At 35.0% G+C, this 16,948-nt stretch overlaps 2 protein-coding genes across 4 annotated transcripts in view; both read right to left on the bottom strand.

The window, feature by feature from the left end:
* Nucleotides 1–7,580: 7,580 nt before the first annotated feature.
* LOC129453151 (uncharacterized) lies at nucleotides 7,581–8,559 on the bottom strand. Its single transcript, XM_055217233.2, has 2 exons — nucleotides 8,017–8,559; nucleotides 7,581–7,928 (listed from the first exon to the last, which is right to left on the bottom strand). Exons 1-2 carry the CDS (start codon nucleotides 8,270–8,272, stop codon nucleotides 7,792–7,794), a joined length of 393 nt encoding a protein of 130 aa, XP_055073208.2. The 5' UTR covers nucleotides 8,273–8,559; the 3' UTR covers nucleotides 7,581–7,791.
* Nucleotides 8,560–10,805: 2,246 nt separating this feature from the next.
* Nucleotides 10,806–16,948, bottom strand: part of myom1b (myomesin 1b) — a 41,937-nt gene continuing 35,794 nt past the window's right edge. For all 3 annotated transcript variants that reach the window (XM_073859567.1, XM_073859566.1, XM_073859568.1), the window contains 8 exons: nucleotides 16,149–16,236; nucleotides 15,937–15,975; nucleotides 15,752–15,857; nucleotides 15,412–15,575; nucleotides 13,437–13,473; nucleotides 13,320–13,342; nucleotides 11,818–11,873; nucleotides 10,806–11,703 (listed from right to left, as the gene is read on the bottom strand). In XM_073859567.1, the coding sequence (XP_073715668.1) occupies nucleotides 11,443–11,703; nucleotides 11,818–11,873; nucleotides 13,320–13,342; nucleotides 13,437–13,473; nucleotides 15,412–15,575; nucleotides 15,752–15,857; nucleotides 15,937–15,975; nucleotides 16,149–16,236 (774 nt within the window). In that variant the 3' untranslated portion in view covers nucleotides 10,806–11,442. The remainder of the gene's footprint in view (nucleotides 11,704–11,817; nucleotides 11,874–13,319; nucleotides 13,343–13,436; nucleotides 13,474–15,411; nucleotides 15,576–15,751; nucleotides 15,858–15,936; nucleotides 15,976–16,148; nucleotides 16,237–16,948) is intronic.

Genomic DNA, 16,948 nt, shown 5'->3' with positions numbered 1-16,948 from the left:
TGTTTGTGTTTTTGTGATTTAGAAAAGACTATGATACATATAATTCATCACAAACCTATCACAAATGTAAAATATAATAGTTTATATTATTAGCGGTCTTGTTGTTCAAATGACCATTTGCGTACAATGTCATAAACATCTGCAATGTCAGCTTTAAAGGTACACTGTGTAAAGTTTAGGTGGATCTCTTGACAGAAATGCAATATAATATTCATAACTATATTATCAGTGGTGTATAAAGACCTTACATAATGAACTTTATTGTTTTTATTACCTTATGGGGCATACACACCAAACGCGAATTCAACGATTTGTGTGAGTAGATTACATACAAAGTCAATGCAAAGATGCGAATAGACATGAACTGGATTGGGCTAAAAACGCAAAATCGTCTTTGTGCAAGTTGAAAATATTCAATATTTCAGTGAAAAATTTGCATGACACGTGGCAATTTTTAAGCGGATAAAATGAGAACCATATTGTATGACGGAAGAGCACCCAGTTTGCATCACCTCGACCTCGGTGCACAGCAACATCATCATTATTGACTCCTCCCCCTCTCGCTCAAACTTCCATCAATATTACTGCGCCCAAGGTCAAAGTGCTGCAAACTAAGTGCTCTTCCGCTATACAATATAGTTCTCATTTTTTATCAGCTTAAAAATTGCCATGTTTTATTTTGCACCACCATACTTACTCGTGTGTCTTTAAATGGGAAAAAACATGGAAGTGTTTGGTTTCAGATTGTTTATGGTGAAATAGAACGGTTTTGACTGAAATTTGGACCTATGCGGCTGCCCCGAGAATTTTCGCGTGTTTGTGTTTCACCTCCCACCTTTACAATGGGTTTAATGGTGCACTGGAACAATCCTTCCTAAAATGCATTAAACTTTCGTTTACAAAGACGTGAAACTCACCGAGTGGTCTGGGGTGTTCACTGGTGTGCTCACACAAAAATTGCTGCAAAATACACATTCCAACAGGTTTTATCGTAGTTTTTGTCCAACTTCATTGACTTGTATTAGATGTGCTGTGAGGTATTGCTCCGTGCCGGGAACTTTGTTTGTATTCTTGCAATTGGCAAAGGCGGATTAGCGCCACCACCTGGGCTGGAGTGTCTATTATTCAAGCTCTCAGCGGAAGAATGTACGGGTGTGAGGCGTTTGGAAAAATAGCTCCACAAGTTAACAACGAATGCTAAAACACCTGTTGGAGGGCATCTTTTGCGGCGATTTTTGTGTGAGCATGTCAGTGGGCACCCCTGACCACTCGGTGAGTTTCACGTCTTTGTAAACGAAAGTTTAATGCATTTTAGAAAGGATTGTTCCAGTGCACCATTAAACCCATTGTAGAGGTGTGAGGTGAAACGCAAACAAGCGAAAATTCTCAGGGCAGCCGCATAGGTCCAAATTTCAGTCAAAACTGTTCTATTTCACCATAAACAATCTGAAAACAGGGCTTTAAGTGTAAAATACCCAACCTGTCCTTTAAGTTAGTGTCTTGTATTTTGTGAATGTGAGCGTCTCTTTTATCGTAAACCATTTTGACGTGTCACCAACCTCCACTGAACATCCATATAAATAAAACACAGAATATGTAAGAGTGCATATGGAAATAAAGTTGCGGTATTCCTACAATGTTTTGATGTTTTTATAGAGTTCCTAAAAAAATTTTGTGTGTAATCTGTAACTTCTCACAATCTGTACTGATAAGGGCCGCAGTGATTTCTTATAGGAGTGAGTGTGAACATTTACTGCTGCTGAAAGAGTTTAAAAACCATTGTGTTAAATGGAGGTAATGTATATTATTCTTTGTGTTTGTGTGTTTGTTTAAGTTGAGGAGATGATGGTGAGTATATTCATGTGTTTGTGTGTTTCTCTGTCAGTATGAATTATGTGGGTCAGTTAGCTGGGCAGTAGACACTCTACGTGTTTTAAAAAATGTGTGCACTTATCTTAGAAGCAGCATTAGACATTACACTGGTGGTCACATCCATTAGTTTAGTCAGGAGGATGATAATATTTGTACAACATATATGTGTAATTTGCCCAGCACTTATGAGCTATTAGAGACTGTGTACTTTGAGTTCACCACTAAAATTTAAAAGCTTGCAAATGGAGAAAAGATTTTGTGTAAATAAAACTCCAGATGTTCATCTTTAACCCTACAGGTTGACATAAAGGTGAATGATTCACCGGTCGACCTTCATGTGAAACTTGGAGACAACGGAGAAAAGCCACCTTTGTAGAAGAGACACTGCAAGACAGCGTACGTTGAATAAATGTATGATTTTAAACAAATCAAATTTTTTAATTTATTTTTAAATAGAGAGTTTTTATGTTACACTGTTTTTTCTCATAAATAGATTGTAATCCAATACACATTATTTACTACATTTAGTCAATTGATATAATAAACAGGTCATCATAGTACATGAATCTTAAAAATAAAAAAGATATACGGACAGGAGTGTAACATAGACAGAAAATATGCAGTATACCAATATCAATAAGCAAAATAATTGTTAGGGACAGTCCTTGATTAGTTAAAACATTTAAAAAATAATGTGATTTCGGATTCTCATTCATTTATCTTATCATTGAGGATTTCCTAAAAAATTAAAAAATCTTGTCTCGTTCTCGTGAACCCAATCTTGTGTCTCGTCTCGTAGATTAAGGGTGTTTTCACACCTAGTTCGTTTGAGCCCTCCAAACGCTCTCAGATCAGTTCAGGGTGTATATGTGAACAAACCAAGTGATCTCAGACCCCCCTAAAAGGACCCAGAAGTGAACCGAACTCAGACCACGTCAGGAGGTGGTCTGATTACGATTTGCTTTTGGGTTCTTTTGTGGTTCGATTTCTTTTTGATATGTGAAATCAATGAGGTCCCGGTCCGCTTTGCGTGTCGTTTGGACATTGTATCAAAATCAACTGCTGCACAGAAAGCTGGGATCTGAGTTCTTATGAAGTTGTGATGTGAACAAGAAATGGTCTGAGATCACTTCAGTTCTGAAGAGGACCAAAAAAAGAACCGGGTCCTCTTTTGAGTCCACTATATTGTGAACACCAAAAGGACTGAGGTCACATTCAGCTAGTTCCTTTTCTGGTTCACTTTAAGTGAACTGGGTTTGGTTCTTTTAAAATGAACTATATGTGAAAACACCTTAAGTGTCTCGTTACACCCCTACCACGCACCATTACATACTAAAATAGTAGGCTAAGATCAGTATAATAAACATTGTTGACAGAATTTACATTTTTCATGAAATGAACTGCACCATTTTAGAATGGCCTTTTATTGTGGCCAGCCTAAGGCACACCTGTGCAATAAACAAACTGTCTTATCAGCATCTTGATATGCTACATCTGTGAGGTGGATGGATTATCTTGGCAAAGGAGAAGTGCTCACTAACACAGATTTAGACAGATTTGTGAACAATATTTGAGAGAAACAGACCCTGTGTACATGGAAAAAGTCGAGTTCTTCGAATTCAGTTCAGGAAAATGTAGGCACAAACAAAAGTGCAAAAAAATCTATACATACTGCCGATTTGGAAAAAACGTCTACCAAAATGCAATTTTATTCATTTAAACAACAGCATCAATGAAATCATTGATAAAATAAGTTGTTGATAAAATAGTTGTGTTTATTTTATTTTATTTGTAATTCAGTTTTAATGTATTGTACAGGAAACAATTCCTGCTCCTTTGGTTACTTCCCTGCTACCAACAGATGATAGGCGTGTTCGAGATCATCCGGCGCTGTGCAGACCGATCGGCGAGGTTTGCCGCTTGCAGTCGAGGGAGGAACTGAAGACGGAGCCGTCAAGCCGGACACCTGCTGCTTGCCGTAGTGACGTGTGCGCCGTGTTTCCTTGTTTTTAAGCGCAAATGAAGTGAATTGAATTTGATAAAAACAAACCTTTTAATAAAAAAAAATTTGAATATTTTAATTGCTGCTTTACTGTATACCCCAAAATAACGGGAAACAAGCCTATATTATTAAAATACCAATAGAGTTTGTTATTTTCATGCACTGCTTCAAGTCAGCCGCTGGTCTGTCTGCGCACCGCCGCATGAAGTCGAACACACCTTGTGATGCGGTTTCTGGGGGGAGGAGTCTGCTCTGATTGGTTCATTTAATGAGGGTGGAGTCACTGAGGATGACAGCACTCTAATGAAAAAAAAAAACATAAAACGAAAGAACAGAGGAAAGATGAGCAAAAGCCTTCTGGAGCTAATCAGTATTTACTCTCATGTGACAATAACTAAACACAAATGCTGACATAAACATTCACAGACTCTCATACATTCTCAGGATTTGTTTGTGACACACAGTATTAAAGCGACCATACAGGGCCGGTGCTATAGGCAGAGTAGGGCCTCAGGCTTGGAGGGTGGCCTCCTTAACCACTAAATCCATGTGTGCAAGTCCACCAATTACTGACAGCAATAGACAAATTTATAAGGTGAGTTTGACTTTATGCTGCGCCGCAAGAACAGCAGGCGGATAACATCAAAGTACCATGAGAACGATTGATAAGATTGACTCATCTGTATGATTTCTTAAATCACTCTCATGGTACTTTGATGTCATCCACTTATTGGTTTGTGCAGAACCGCATGAAGTCGAAGAAGCCTGGGCTATATGATGAACAACATTCAAAACTCTGCAGCTCAATGACTTTAAATGACTTAAATTTATTTAATTGGTTAACTTGATAAAAAAAGAATAGTAATGGGGAAAAACATGTTTGATAACTTTAGTGCTTAAATGATGAAAAACACTCATTGACACTTTCTCACATTTTTCTGAAAATTCGAGGGGTGCGAGGGGCCTCCCACATAAATTTTGCCTAGGGCCTCAAAGTATAGAACCTGAGTGATTCTCACGAAACCATTGAAACACCACGGCACTAATGAATTTAGCTTTAAAATGTGTAATATAGTAACATTAAAAAGCATCAGAATTAACACAATAGTGTGTTCTACCTTGCACAACGTGTGATTTCAACATACGAATTTATAATTGGAAATTTTATCTCATTTTCTGCTGAAATTCTCATTACCGCAATGTGTCCGGCTGTGTTTGAACATGCGTTTTGTTGTAATTTAATCAAATTAACACAAAAATATTAAGAAAAAAAATAAATGGATGTTTTGCTAGACTACTTTAGATGACAGAAAAAATATTTACTGAATATTCATGTATAATAATAATGAAGAAAAATTAGGAAAATGATGTGTCCATGCCTGATGTTCTCATCCTCCGCAACACTTTTTGAGAACAGTTTAAGCACACATACAGAATTTTAATAAAGTTTGATTTTGAGTGACCAAGCACATGGACCAGTTACTTCAAGATGGCTACCAGGTAAGATCATTTTTTTACAGTTAATTTGAAATATTGTCTTGTCAGAATGCTTACACGACATTTTGATTATCATTACCGCAACAGATGCTTATTAAATGTTAATTTAATTAATAGAAGCATAATACTTTGATTTTTAATGCATGTGCAAATCTCCAAATTATGTTCTTTCAGGTTTGTCATGTCATTTTAAAAATATGTCAGTGTTGATGTTTTCTGACTGTTGCGGTAATGAGATTTTTTTAGGACTATTTTTTAAAATTATGTTACAAAAAGTGTTAAATGATAAGTACAAGTTTTTAAATTAATGTTCCCATTTACTCCAGACTTTGTTTTTCAATGTCTGGTGGGAAAAAAGTAAATTTAAGCAATTTTTACATTTTCATGCTTGACATTTTTAAAACCAAGTTTTCGTGAGAATCACCCACCTATGATGTGTTTTTATGTTTTTTATCATCAAGCTGTAAAGTGAGACAGACCCACTGACGGTTCGATAGCTATCATCTCTCTCTTTGTCATCTGATGTTTTATTTTGTATATTTACAAACAAACAATGTTGTCCTTTTTTATGCCTAAAATTATAAAATCAAACCAACTCACATAGACACTTATGACACATAAATACTCAACTAGTATACATGTGAAATAATGGAGATCTCTGCCGTTACTTTAGATGTTAATGTGAGTGCAGTTTAATGTTTTGGGGAAATCTTTCCTATAGTCACAAAGTTTACAGACATTTTAACCTATGAACTCTGACCTCAAGACCATCACGCATGAGTGTAACACAGATAAAGAAAACATTGGATACAAATTCCTTCTCTGACTGATCAGCATAATTCCGAAAATTGAATTTAGTATTATTACTGATATAACTCACAGAAAATAAAAGCTTACCTGACCTCTGATGTCAGTTGTTAATGTTAGTCAATGCCAATATTTATAATGTTAGTATTTTTATATTGCCTATATCTTCCTTTACATTACTTATTTTTTATCATTAACAGATGGATGCTGACACACAAGTTTATCAAGTTTTTTCTAAGTTCTAGTTTATTGTGAATTAACTCATGTTAACAGTTACAGCTTTTGGTTTTAGTAAATGCTTAAATGAACTAAGATGCTGTATAAAGTATTGTTCATTGTTAGCTAATGTATTACTAATGTTAACAAATACAACCTTGTTGTAAAGTGTTATCATTATTTTAATTGACAGATTAAAATCAGCAGTTACTTGCAACAGTATGATGTTAAACATCACATCTGAAAAAATGACTTTAAATGATTCATAATAGTCACTAAAATGCAAAAGGCTGTGCAGATAAATTACAAAAATTTACCACTGTAAAACCTAAAAGTCAACTCAACTCAAACCATTTAAGCAAACCGGTTGCATTAGTTTTAAAACACATACATTTGAGCACTGTGAACTTAAACAAATTGAATCATATGCAGTTACTGTATGCACTAAGTAGTTCACACTACTTAAATATAATTGCATAATTGCACATGACTCAAGTTCACAGTACTTTAACTCATGTGCTTTAAAACTTAAATGGCCTAATGCAACCGGTTTACTCAAATGGCCCGAGCTAAGTTAACTGCCAGGTTCCACAGTGTGTTTTATGGTTATTTTTTTAAGGGTTAAAACACACAAACCTGAACATGATAGCGATATACACACTGTGATTTACACACATTTGTGAAGTTTATTTATTTATATTAAACAGACAGGTAAGTACCTAACTCTTTCATGAAATATGACCAATCTTGAATAAAAATGTTGATGACTAGCCTAATCAGTTTATGCAACCAGTCCAGATACTAATTATGAAATTGGATAACATGAAGTAAAGAAGATAAATTGGATCAAGGAGTAGGGGGATATAGGAGCCACTACATAATTATTCAAAATGATCATCTAAATACTCCGTACTGAAACACCACGCGCTAAGGAGGTGTGCACATCAAAGCTTTTACGCCTGCGGCCGGCGCATGTTTTCAATTGTTTCCAATGGAAGCTCAGCGTTTTTCGAAAAAAGCCAGCAGCTAGCAGTTTTCTTCCGCGCTGAAAACCGGCGCTCAGCGATTTTTCCACGATTAGCGGCAAGATATTGAAAATATTCAACTTTGGTTGAAAAGCTCCGCTCGTCAATGTCAGTTCTCACACGGCCGTCCAATCACAGTGGAGGAAGGGCGGGACATTACAGCTACCAAAGCGCTCAGCTGAAAAAACAGCTGACATTCTGTGTCCTCCAGGCATTTTCAGCCACGTTTAAAAGTTTTGGTGTGCACACCCCATAATGCAGGTACATTACAAACTCATCACTCAAAGAATAACAACCAAACAGTTTAAACCTCTAAGATAGATAGATAACTAACACAGCTTTAATCCTCCATCATTTCTCTGTCACATCGGTTTATTCCTCATGTGCAGGAGAAGCTGGAGTTTCCTCAGGTTCAGGTTCTTGTGGTGCAGGTGAAGAAACCGAGACAGTGAGATGTTCATCTTCAACAGTCTCCAACTCTACAGCAGGTGCTTTCAGACTAACAGAGTCTATATGAAACAAACTTACATCAGCAAACACTTTTACACACAATAATATGAAGATATGTTATTTCAGGTGTGTGTTTGTATAACTCACCTCCTTTACACATTGATGTTGTTATTTTTTCAGCCTTTGCCTTATTTTTGGATTCCTCACTTGGTGTGGGAGTGGAAGGGGTGGATGTAGATGCTGGAGTAACTGAGGCGTGTGTTGGTGGTGGTGGGGTCACTGAGGTGGGTTTTAATCTGGATGTAGTCTTTGCTGAACGACTGGCAGATAAATGAGTTCCAGGTCCAACAGTCACATTTCCATCTGCATCAGCCAGGTATGACGTAACACCCAAATCCCCCATGTTCTCCGTCACGTTTACCTTCCAAGAGCAAGTGAGACAGGATTACACACAATTCCAGATCCACTTCTCAAATCAATTATCTCAGCTAGCGGCTGTAGCTCTTCTGTGCTTATTAAATATATGATATACAGAGATTTCTAAACATAAACTTACCTGAAAATATGGATGATATTATGTGCAAAACTTGTGTCAGATACTGTTCAAATACAATTTTATCCATTGTTGTCTCATCTACAGATAACTACACTGCAAAAAAATTATTTTTAAGAAAAAAAATTCTTAGTATTTTTCTTGTTTTCAGTCACATATCTAAAAATTCTTAAATTAAGATCAAGACCAAAAATATTAAATTTAAGTGATTTTGTGCATAAAACGAGCAAAAAAATCTGCCAATGGGGTAAGCAAAAAAAATCTTGAAAATTTTTCTTGAACACTCAATTATATAAATTATTAAATTATTATAAAATAATTATTTCAAGATTTTTTTTTTGTTGCTTGTTTTATGTACAAAATCACTTAAATTTGATATTTTTGGTCTAAAAACTAGACTTATTTTCTTGGGTCATTTTGCTCATCAAAAAAACATCTTAATTTAAGAATTTTTAGATATTTTTACTGAAAACAAGACAAAAATACTAACAAAAAAATACTAACTGATTTTCTTGAAAATCATTTTTTGCAGTGTATGGTGTAAAGTCTGATTTCCCGAAAAAGTATAAAACTGTAACAGTGACATATTGTGCATCTCTACTTACTGTATATAGCAAAGCTAACTTAGCCTCATATATATACAGAAACTTGTGTTTACAACTATAGAATATTGATCTTGTGGTCACATAATCCTTTAATCAATGTCCTTATTAAGTTTTATATGGATTTGTATGTTTATAAATGCAACAACACTTTATCCTAATCCATAAAGCAAAATAAATTTCTCTGGCCAAAAATATGTTTTAAATATATGATAAGCTTTACTTTCTACAGAATGTATTTAATTAAATATATTTTTAATTTAATAAATTATATTGAACATTCTTAACATATTTTTTTTAAATGTATTTCAGGGGCAACATTTATAATTTTACAAAAAATGTATTATTATTTATATTTTTTGCAGTTGAAAATTTATTTAATTTTAACCTTTTTTAACCTGTTATGTTTACAGGTTTGTAACATATAAAGTTTATCTTCCAATGTGACATAAATCTAAATGTTTTAAAATATACTTATTTGTAAAATATATTACAAAATATACCAAAAATGGCCAAAATATCTTTGTGAAAATTACATTTTTGTTAACATTTCAAAATATATTTCAGCACATTTTTTTTGCTAATATTGTGTATATTTTGTGTAGAAAAAATACATTTCTATGGCCAAAATATGTTTTAAATATATGCTAAAAAATGTATAGAAAGTTTTGAATTTAAAAATATATTTTGTTTCAACATTCATATATCAACATATAATTCAAAATGTATTTCAAAGGCAAGCAACCCATATGGCAAGAAATTTACTTTTTCCCAAAATATATTTTAAATATATGCTAAATACAAGATAAATGTATAAAGTATTTTTTGAAGTGACAGAAAATATGCTTAGACCTTTTTAAACATGTTATGTTTACAGGTTTGTAACAAAAAAACAAGTTTTTCTTCCAATGGAATGTGAATCTATTTCCTTGGTCTGAAATATGTAGGGCTAAATATATATTTTAAAGGCTATATTTAAAAAAATATTGTTTGCCTTAAGGGACCACATTTACGTATGCGTGTGAATAATTAAGCTTTCCATTGATGTATGGGTTAGTTAGGATATAGGACAATATTTGGCTGAGATACAACTATTTAGAAAATCTGGAATCTGGGGGTAAAATATTAAGAAAATGCCCATTAAAATTGTCCTAATGAAATCCGTAGCAAAACTACGGAGCACCTAAGGGGACATGGAGCAAAAATTAAATAGTTTAGTTTCGCGTGCGCACGTGAAACTATTGCGTGCGCACGTGAAACTTTTACGTGAGCACATAAAACTAAACTTTAGATTTTCTTACTCCAGTGTCACCTTAGGGGCTAGGAATAAAACATATTGCTAATCATGAATACATTTTTGATATATATTTACGGTAATTTACTGGAACATGATTTTACTTAATATCCTAATAGTCAACTTTGTGCAAATGTTGATCTTACTGATAACAGTAAACATTGACTATCACATCACTCTTATGTCTCTGTTATTTCTTTAAATGACTCTTTGATCACATAAAAGTGAGCACTGTTATAGGTGTTGCATTATTATCACTGATATATTGATTGGGTTATGAGAACAGAACAGCAGTGTTTGTGTATCATGTGTTGAGAAATGTGTTCGGGTTAGGTCTGGAGCTGATGGTGTTCAGGTTGGGTTCAGGTGAGAGGACGACATCAGGACTCCCAGATGCAGGATTCAGGATTCAGGACAGAGGGATGAGCAGTGTGAAGAAAATGAAAAATACATCAACAACACAGTGAACTCACACACAGACAGGAAAGGGAGAGAATTGTGCTGCGTTTATTGAAAATCACAAAAGGAGTCATATCATTATCTGTGAGGTCAAACAGGAAGTGATGTCACAGCTGCATATCTTATTTCATCAATATGTGTTCACAAAATGATAGTGATGTCACTATAAGCATGCGGTGATTTATTAGTGATGTAAGCATTCACAGAAATCTTTGATCTCAGATTATGTTGCAACATCACACTCTGCTTTTAAAAACAGAATAATGAAAAACTGACATAGAGCTCCTTCGATTCGAAACTATTAAACTATCATGCACACAGTTTGTGCATCTGTTTCTTCTCATTGAATCTACAACACAAACACACAACACAGCCTGGACTCACAACACTGCTCTTGCTCTATGATGAGGTTGAAACTATTTTACTAACACCATGAACAAAACAGATGATTTAATAAATAACAGTCTGTTTCTGATTTAAGAGCTATTAGTTTGGGTTTATGGGACCAACACTTTCATCCGCAGTCAAGATATCAGCATCATAGTTACTCTTCATCCACCACAAACCTTTAGATAATTAATCCAAATGATTGAACACAGGGGCATTATATTTTTGTACATATACCTTTTTATGATTCATTTACTTTAATTTGATTTCTCTTTAGTTTATTTTTTCTTGCCGACCACCTCGTCTGGGATGAAGACACTTACAGTAAAATCGCCGCTCTCCGTACCGTACTTGTTCTTCACCAGGATACTGTACTTGCCGGAGTCGGACGTGTTGACGCTTGTGATGGTGAAACTGGCGAACTTGCCCGACTCGAATTTGAGGATGTAGTGATCGTCGGAAACCATCTCACGCTCGTTCTTCAACCAGGTGACCTCAGGAGACGGATCTCCCGAGATGTTGCACGTCAGGTTCAAAGCCTGCGTGAAAGAAACAGAGGTGAAGCTACCGAAGATACAGGAATGACGGTTTTGTCGTTTGTGAGGTAAAACTGCATTGGGTTTTTTTCCAACAGAAGAACAGTGTTATATTACCTTTCCTTCCTGGATGGTTACGACATCAGGCAGCCCACCTGCCACACGAGCACGATCTGGGAAATAATAAATCATTCAAATTAAAAATCTTAATAAAAATCATTTATACATTACCAGTTAAGTCAGATGTTTTAACCTTTTCAGGCCAAGGACCCAGGAGGGACCCAAGTATCAAATAAAGACAAGATTGAGTAGTTATCACAAGACTTTTTTAAAATGTAAAATAAATCTTTGGTCTTCCCAGAGTACATATGTGAAGTTTTCTGAAGTTAAAATTGCTAATTTCTAAGTGTGAGCAAAAATGTGCCGTTTTTGGGTGTGTCCTTTAAAATGCAAATAAGCTGATGATATGCAAACACTGATCACCATAATGCTGAAACTGAAACTCAGTTTTGCTGTCCAATATTTTCTCTCTCTCTCTGCACTAAATGGCAGTGCTGTGGTTGGATAGTGCAGATTAAGGGGCGGTATTATTATAATAAGATCCCCTTCTGACATCACAAGGGGAGCCAAATTTAAATGAGATATTTTTTCACATGCTTGCAGAGAATGGTTTACCAAAACTAAGTTACTGGGTTGATCTTTTTCACATTTTCTAGGTTGATAGAAGCACTGGGGACCCAATTATAGCACTTAAACATGAAGAGATCATGTGTCATTTCATCATATGTCCCGTTGAACACACTTTCTTATGATGTTTACGTTACAAAGATTTTAAAATAATACCTTTTTTGCATACTACATACAATTTTAATTTAACTTAACAGATTTTATTCAGGATATATTATGCTCTTTTTAAGTTTTAGTTTTTAATTATTAGCCAATTAAAGGTGCAGTGTGTAAACCAAAGTTTCAGTCCATGGCTCACTCCTCACTTTTGAAACTACAGCAGCCACCACAGGACAAACATATCATTGTTGGAGACAACATAGTAAAAAAGTTTGTCCGTTAAGGGCTTCTGTAGAAACATGGCGGTACAAAATGGCGACTTCCGTGTAAGGGGACGCTTGGTGTATGTAGATAAAAATGACTCATTCTAAGGTAATAAAAACATAACAGTTAATTATAAAAGATCTTTATACACCACTGATAATATAGTTTTGTATATCATATTGCATTTCTGTCAAGAGATCATTCAAAAAGTTACACATTGCACCTTTAATGCATTTCTGTGTGATGCCTATTTTTTCCCCAAAATATTTGTTTGCATTGAAACAATATTTGGAGGACCCCGGTAATACTACAATGGACCCCCAAGGGTTCATAACTTAACTCAAGGGTGTTAAAGACTCATGAGTTAAGTTATAAACTGCAATGAAGGACCACAAATGAAGCCATTAAGCTGCTTATAAAATTAAAAACATGTGTCTGGTGGACATGATATTGTATTAACAAAGTTCACTAAATATTAGATTTAATGCAATTAAATTGAACAAAAATTGAGCTGTTTTTTTCTGTCTTATGAAGACATTGAAATGTTTGTGAATGTTTCTTCTACTCACTCCTCTCAGCGATGGCTGCAGCCCTAAAAGAAAAACATCAAGAAGTGTAAGAAGAAAACATTAACTTAAAAGTTATTAACCTGATGTGAATAATATCGTTCAGAATCGGTCACTTACTTGAGTCTTTGAAATTCAGCAAATGCATCATCGAATGCTGAAAAGAGAAACATCTCAATGATTATTTATAACACAAATTAAATCTGTTTTAAAACCTGATGGGTAATACAATATTATTATCAGATTAACAATCTATAAGAACCTAAATTAATATGTATATTTGTTGTGGAATATAATTTATTTTATAAAAATCCTTTTAGCCAATGTGGTTATCTCGTCAATTAAGGGAAAACGCTTCCCTGCCAGTGATGCAATCCATATTTCTACTATTGTCCACTCGTGGCGCTCTTACCCAACTTATAAAACACATTAAGGGCTTTATCTTACACCCGGCACAATGCAGGGCAATGCGCAACACAAGTGTCTTTTGCTTGTTTCCACCCTGTGCAATGATAATTTTCACGTTTAACGCCACATTGTTTAAATAGCAAATGCATTTGCGCCCCCTTTTGCGCCCATGGGCATTCTGGTCTGAAAATGAGGTGTGTTCAGGCGCATTGTTGGTGCGTTGCTATTTTGAGGCAACTAAAATAGACTACGCCATTGACCAACAAAAACCTGCTCTAAAGTCTAAAGTCAATGGCACAAAATGTTTTTTGTCATTTAAAGAGCGCATTAGTAATATGCGCCTATAAACGGGACGACAACGCGGGTTTGCTTAACACATACATGAATGCACAGCAGCACAAAAACGCTTATAAATATGAAAGATTAAAGGATTGAATGTAAAAGATTATTATTGAGTCTCTTGGACATAAATGAGGATTAATTATGAGACGTTAGAAGGCACAAAGAGCTGCTTCACCTGCAGCCTGGTAAGTAACTAAATGCTTTGCTTGAAACAAATGCATCTGTTTTTAAATATTTTTTTTAATGCTACCTCACGAATTTATTGTATATGATGACTCTGTACCTGTGGATATGGTGAGATGTAATGCTTAAAAAATCTGATGCTGTCCAAGTGCTGAAACGTGCGGAGAGCCGTTTTTAAATTCTTTATCTCGTGTTTGTAACAAATAAAGTATTTTTAGAGTACAAACCTTTTCTTACATACTTGTAAATTATTTTTTTATGATATTGGATAGCCATACATTTAAAGCAAGTAAAAGCCTGCTTTTTTTACTTCTATGATTAAAAGAAAATAGGCTTTAAAAGTTTTAATAAAAAAAAATTAAATTGTGAAAAACAACACAATTATTTAACATTAATCTTAAACTGGGGGTCTTCCTCCTATGATTAGTTTTTCAGTTTACAAAGTCTGTCATCTAAATAGGGATTAAACATAGCGCCAGCGCAACTTGCTTTTAAAGGGGATGGGAGCTGAGACTCTCGTTGGTTTATTGCACGTTACGGCCAAAATACTCCCATTACTCATTAAAAAAAATAGGACCAACCCTTTTCGACCATGCGCTCGGCACACAAACCATTTTTCCCGTCGTTAAATTAGCAAAAGTGGATTTGGACACGCCCATTTAGACGTTGCGCTGTGCGCTTTAGACAATGTGCTTAGATCGTTAAAATAGGGCCCATAAGCATCCACTGATCCAAAAACAGTAAAAATGTTTTGTGTATGTTTTGAGGATCACTCTGAATCTGATCTTTAACAAAAGTCCTTTACAAAAATGCAATTATCTCAGCTTTTTGCTCAAAATTTTGTATTTTTAAATCTGAAAGGTGATAAAAAGAGTGAAGATGAACAAATGAAAAGTTTTTTGTATGAAAGCGAAGGGTCTGTTCTTTCATTTTATATATAATATTATGTGTAATGTATGTTTATATATTTACAGAAGAACATTTTTTGGAAGGCATTAAACTTTTTATAAAAATCATAAAAAATGCTGCCGCTGTCTGGCAACTTTTTTTAATGCTGGCGTGGAAAGAGTTAAAGAAGGTAGTATTTTGTTTGATGTGGCAGCTCAGCAGGGTTTGAAACTGAGTGTTTGTACAGGATCACATATGAAACATGTCTCCTCACCTTGTCCAGCCAGTTCAACGGTTCTGCGCAGACCTCCTTTCCCATCAAAGAACTCAATGGCGTATTTTCCTTTATCCTTCTCTGTGGGTTCAGAGATCTGCAGCCAGAGCTGCTCACCTACAACACCGCTCTTAATGCGGTCTGTGAAGGCGATCGCAGCATCCCTTTAAAAAAACACAAGCACTCTTTCTGTTACAGATTGTGTCTTTATAGATTCAGCTTTGGTGAGGTTTCATTGTTCATTATTTACTTTTAAGCATTTATCAGACATTGTTTATCACTATGTATAGATCAGTATTTGAACCCAACTTTTAGTTATCATACTGTAATTGTTACTTACTTGTGATGCCAGGTGATGTGCAGTTCATCATTATAATAGTTGACAAACGTGTAGAGTCGGATTCCCTCTTCAGTGCTCTGGATCTTCAGAGGAGTCGAGGAGTTCGCTGGAGAAACACAACATCACACCAAATGATATACAATAAAGACAGATCCTCATGAGGACATTAAAGAGAGATTTCTTACCAATAACACTGAATACTTGATTCATCAAATCTTTGAATCCTGAAAAACAAAAGATAAAAAACTGATTTACAGAAGGCACCAATGTTGCATAGTGTTACTGTGTAGTTACTAAGGGGTTTCAAGTGCTTTTTAGCAGGTCGATTGTTATTATTAGTCTATCAAATAAACTAATATCAAAGTTTAGTATTCAAACAGAGCTCTGCTGACGTCACCTTGATCAGTGAGGTTAAGGGTTGATGTGTCTTTGCCTCTGTCGTCCTTCACAACCACTTCATAGATCCCAGCATCCTTCTTTGAGATCTGCCATTCACAAACATACAAACCTGATTATAAAACAAATATCTACAGCGTGTGAGAGTCACAGGCTTGAACTAAATGAAATATTTCTTTATTATAATTCATATTAATTTTCAGTCACCCAGGCCCGGTACTAGGCTTACTGGACTGAGGGGGTAGTCAGGAATTTTGGGTGGGCAGCCATAACACTCAATGTGAAATAAATATAAAACGGATCTTTCCTTTATTTTGCCAACATTTAATTATAAAACTGCTTTGGAACAATTAAATAATTGTGAAAAGTGCTATATAAATAAAATTTAATTGAATAAACAGAACTACATCTAAAACACACATATTGAAAGCTGCTGGAGACTTGCCATTGGCTGTTGTATCTGAATAAATAAAGAGGTGAGTCAAAGAAAGGATTAGGGGCTATTTTGGGGATATTTTACTATAAATATTATAGTTTCATATTAATATGTGTTGTGTTTATGATTATGTAATAGTGAATTGCATTGTTTCTGATATATATTTTAAAGATGCGTTACTGTCGTAGAGAATAGGCTAGTAGTACTTTCATGTCCTAAATACTGCTGAAGCGACGTCTGAGCTTTGAGTAAGACAACCAGACATTGGTGGGCGGGAGCGAATATAAATAGGATTTGCCAATAAGGGATGGTGTTTGTATAAGGAGACAATAGTTTTTTTTATGGTTGGCTGGCAGGGCTGGGCT

Source organism: Misgurnus anguillicaudatus, chromosome 21 (genome assembly GCF_027580225.2).
Source record: "Misgurnus anguillicaudatus chromosome 21, ASM2758022v2, whole genome shotgun sequence".
NCBI classification, from domain to species: Eukaryota; Metazoa; Chordata; class Actinopteri; order Cypriniformes; family Cobitidae; genus Misgurnus; species Misgurnus anguillicaudatus.
This window is presented reverse-complemented; position numbering and strand designations above follow the sequence as displayed.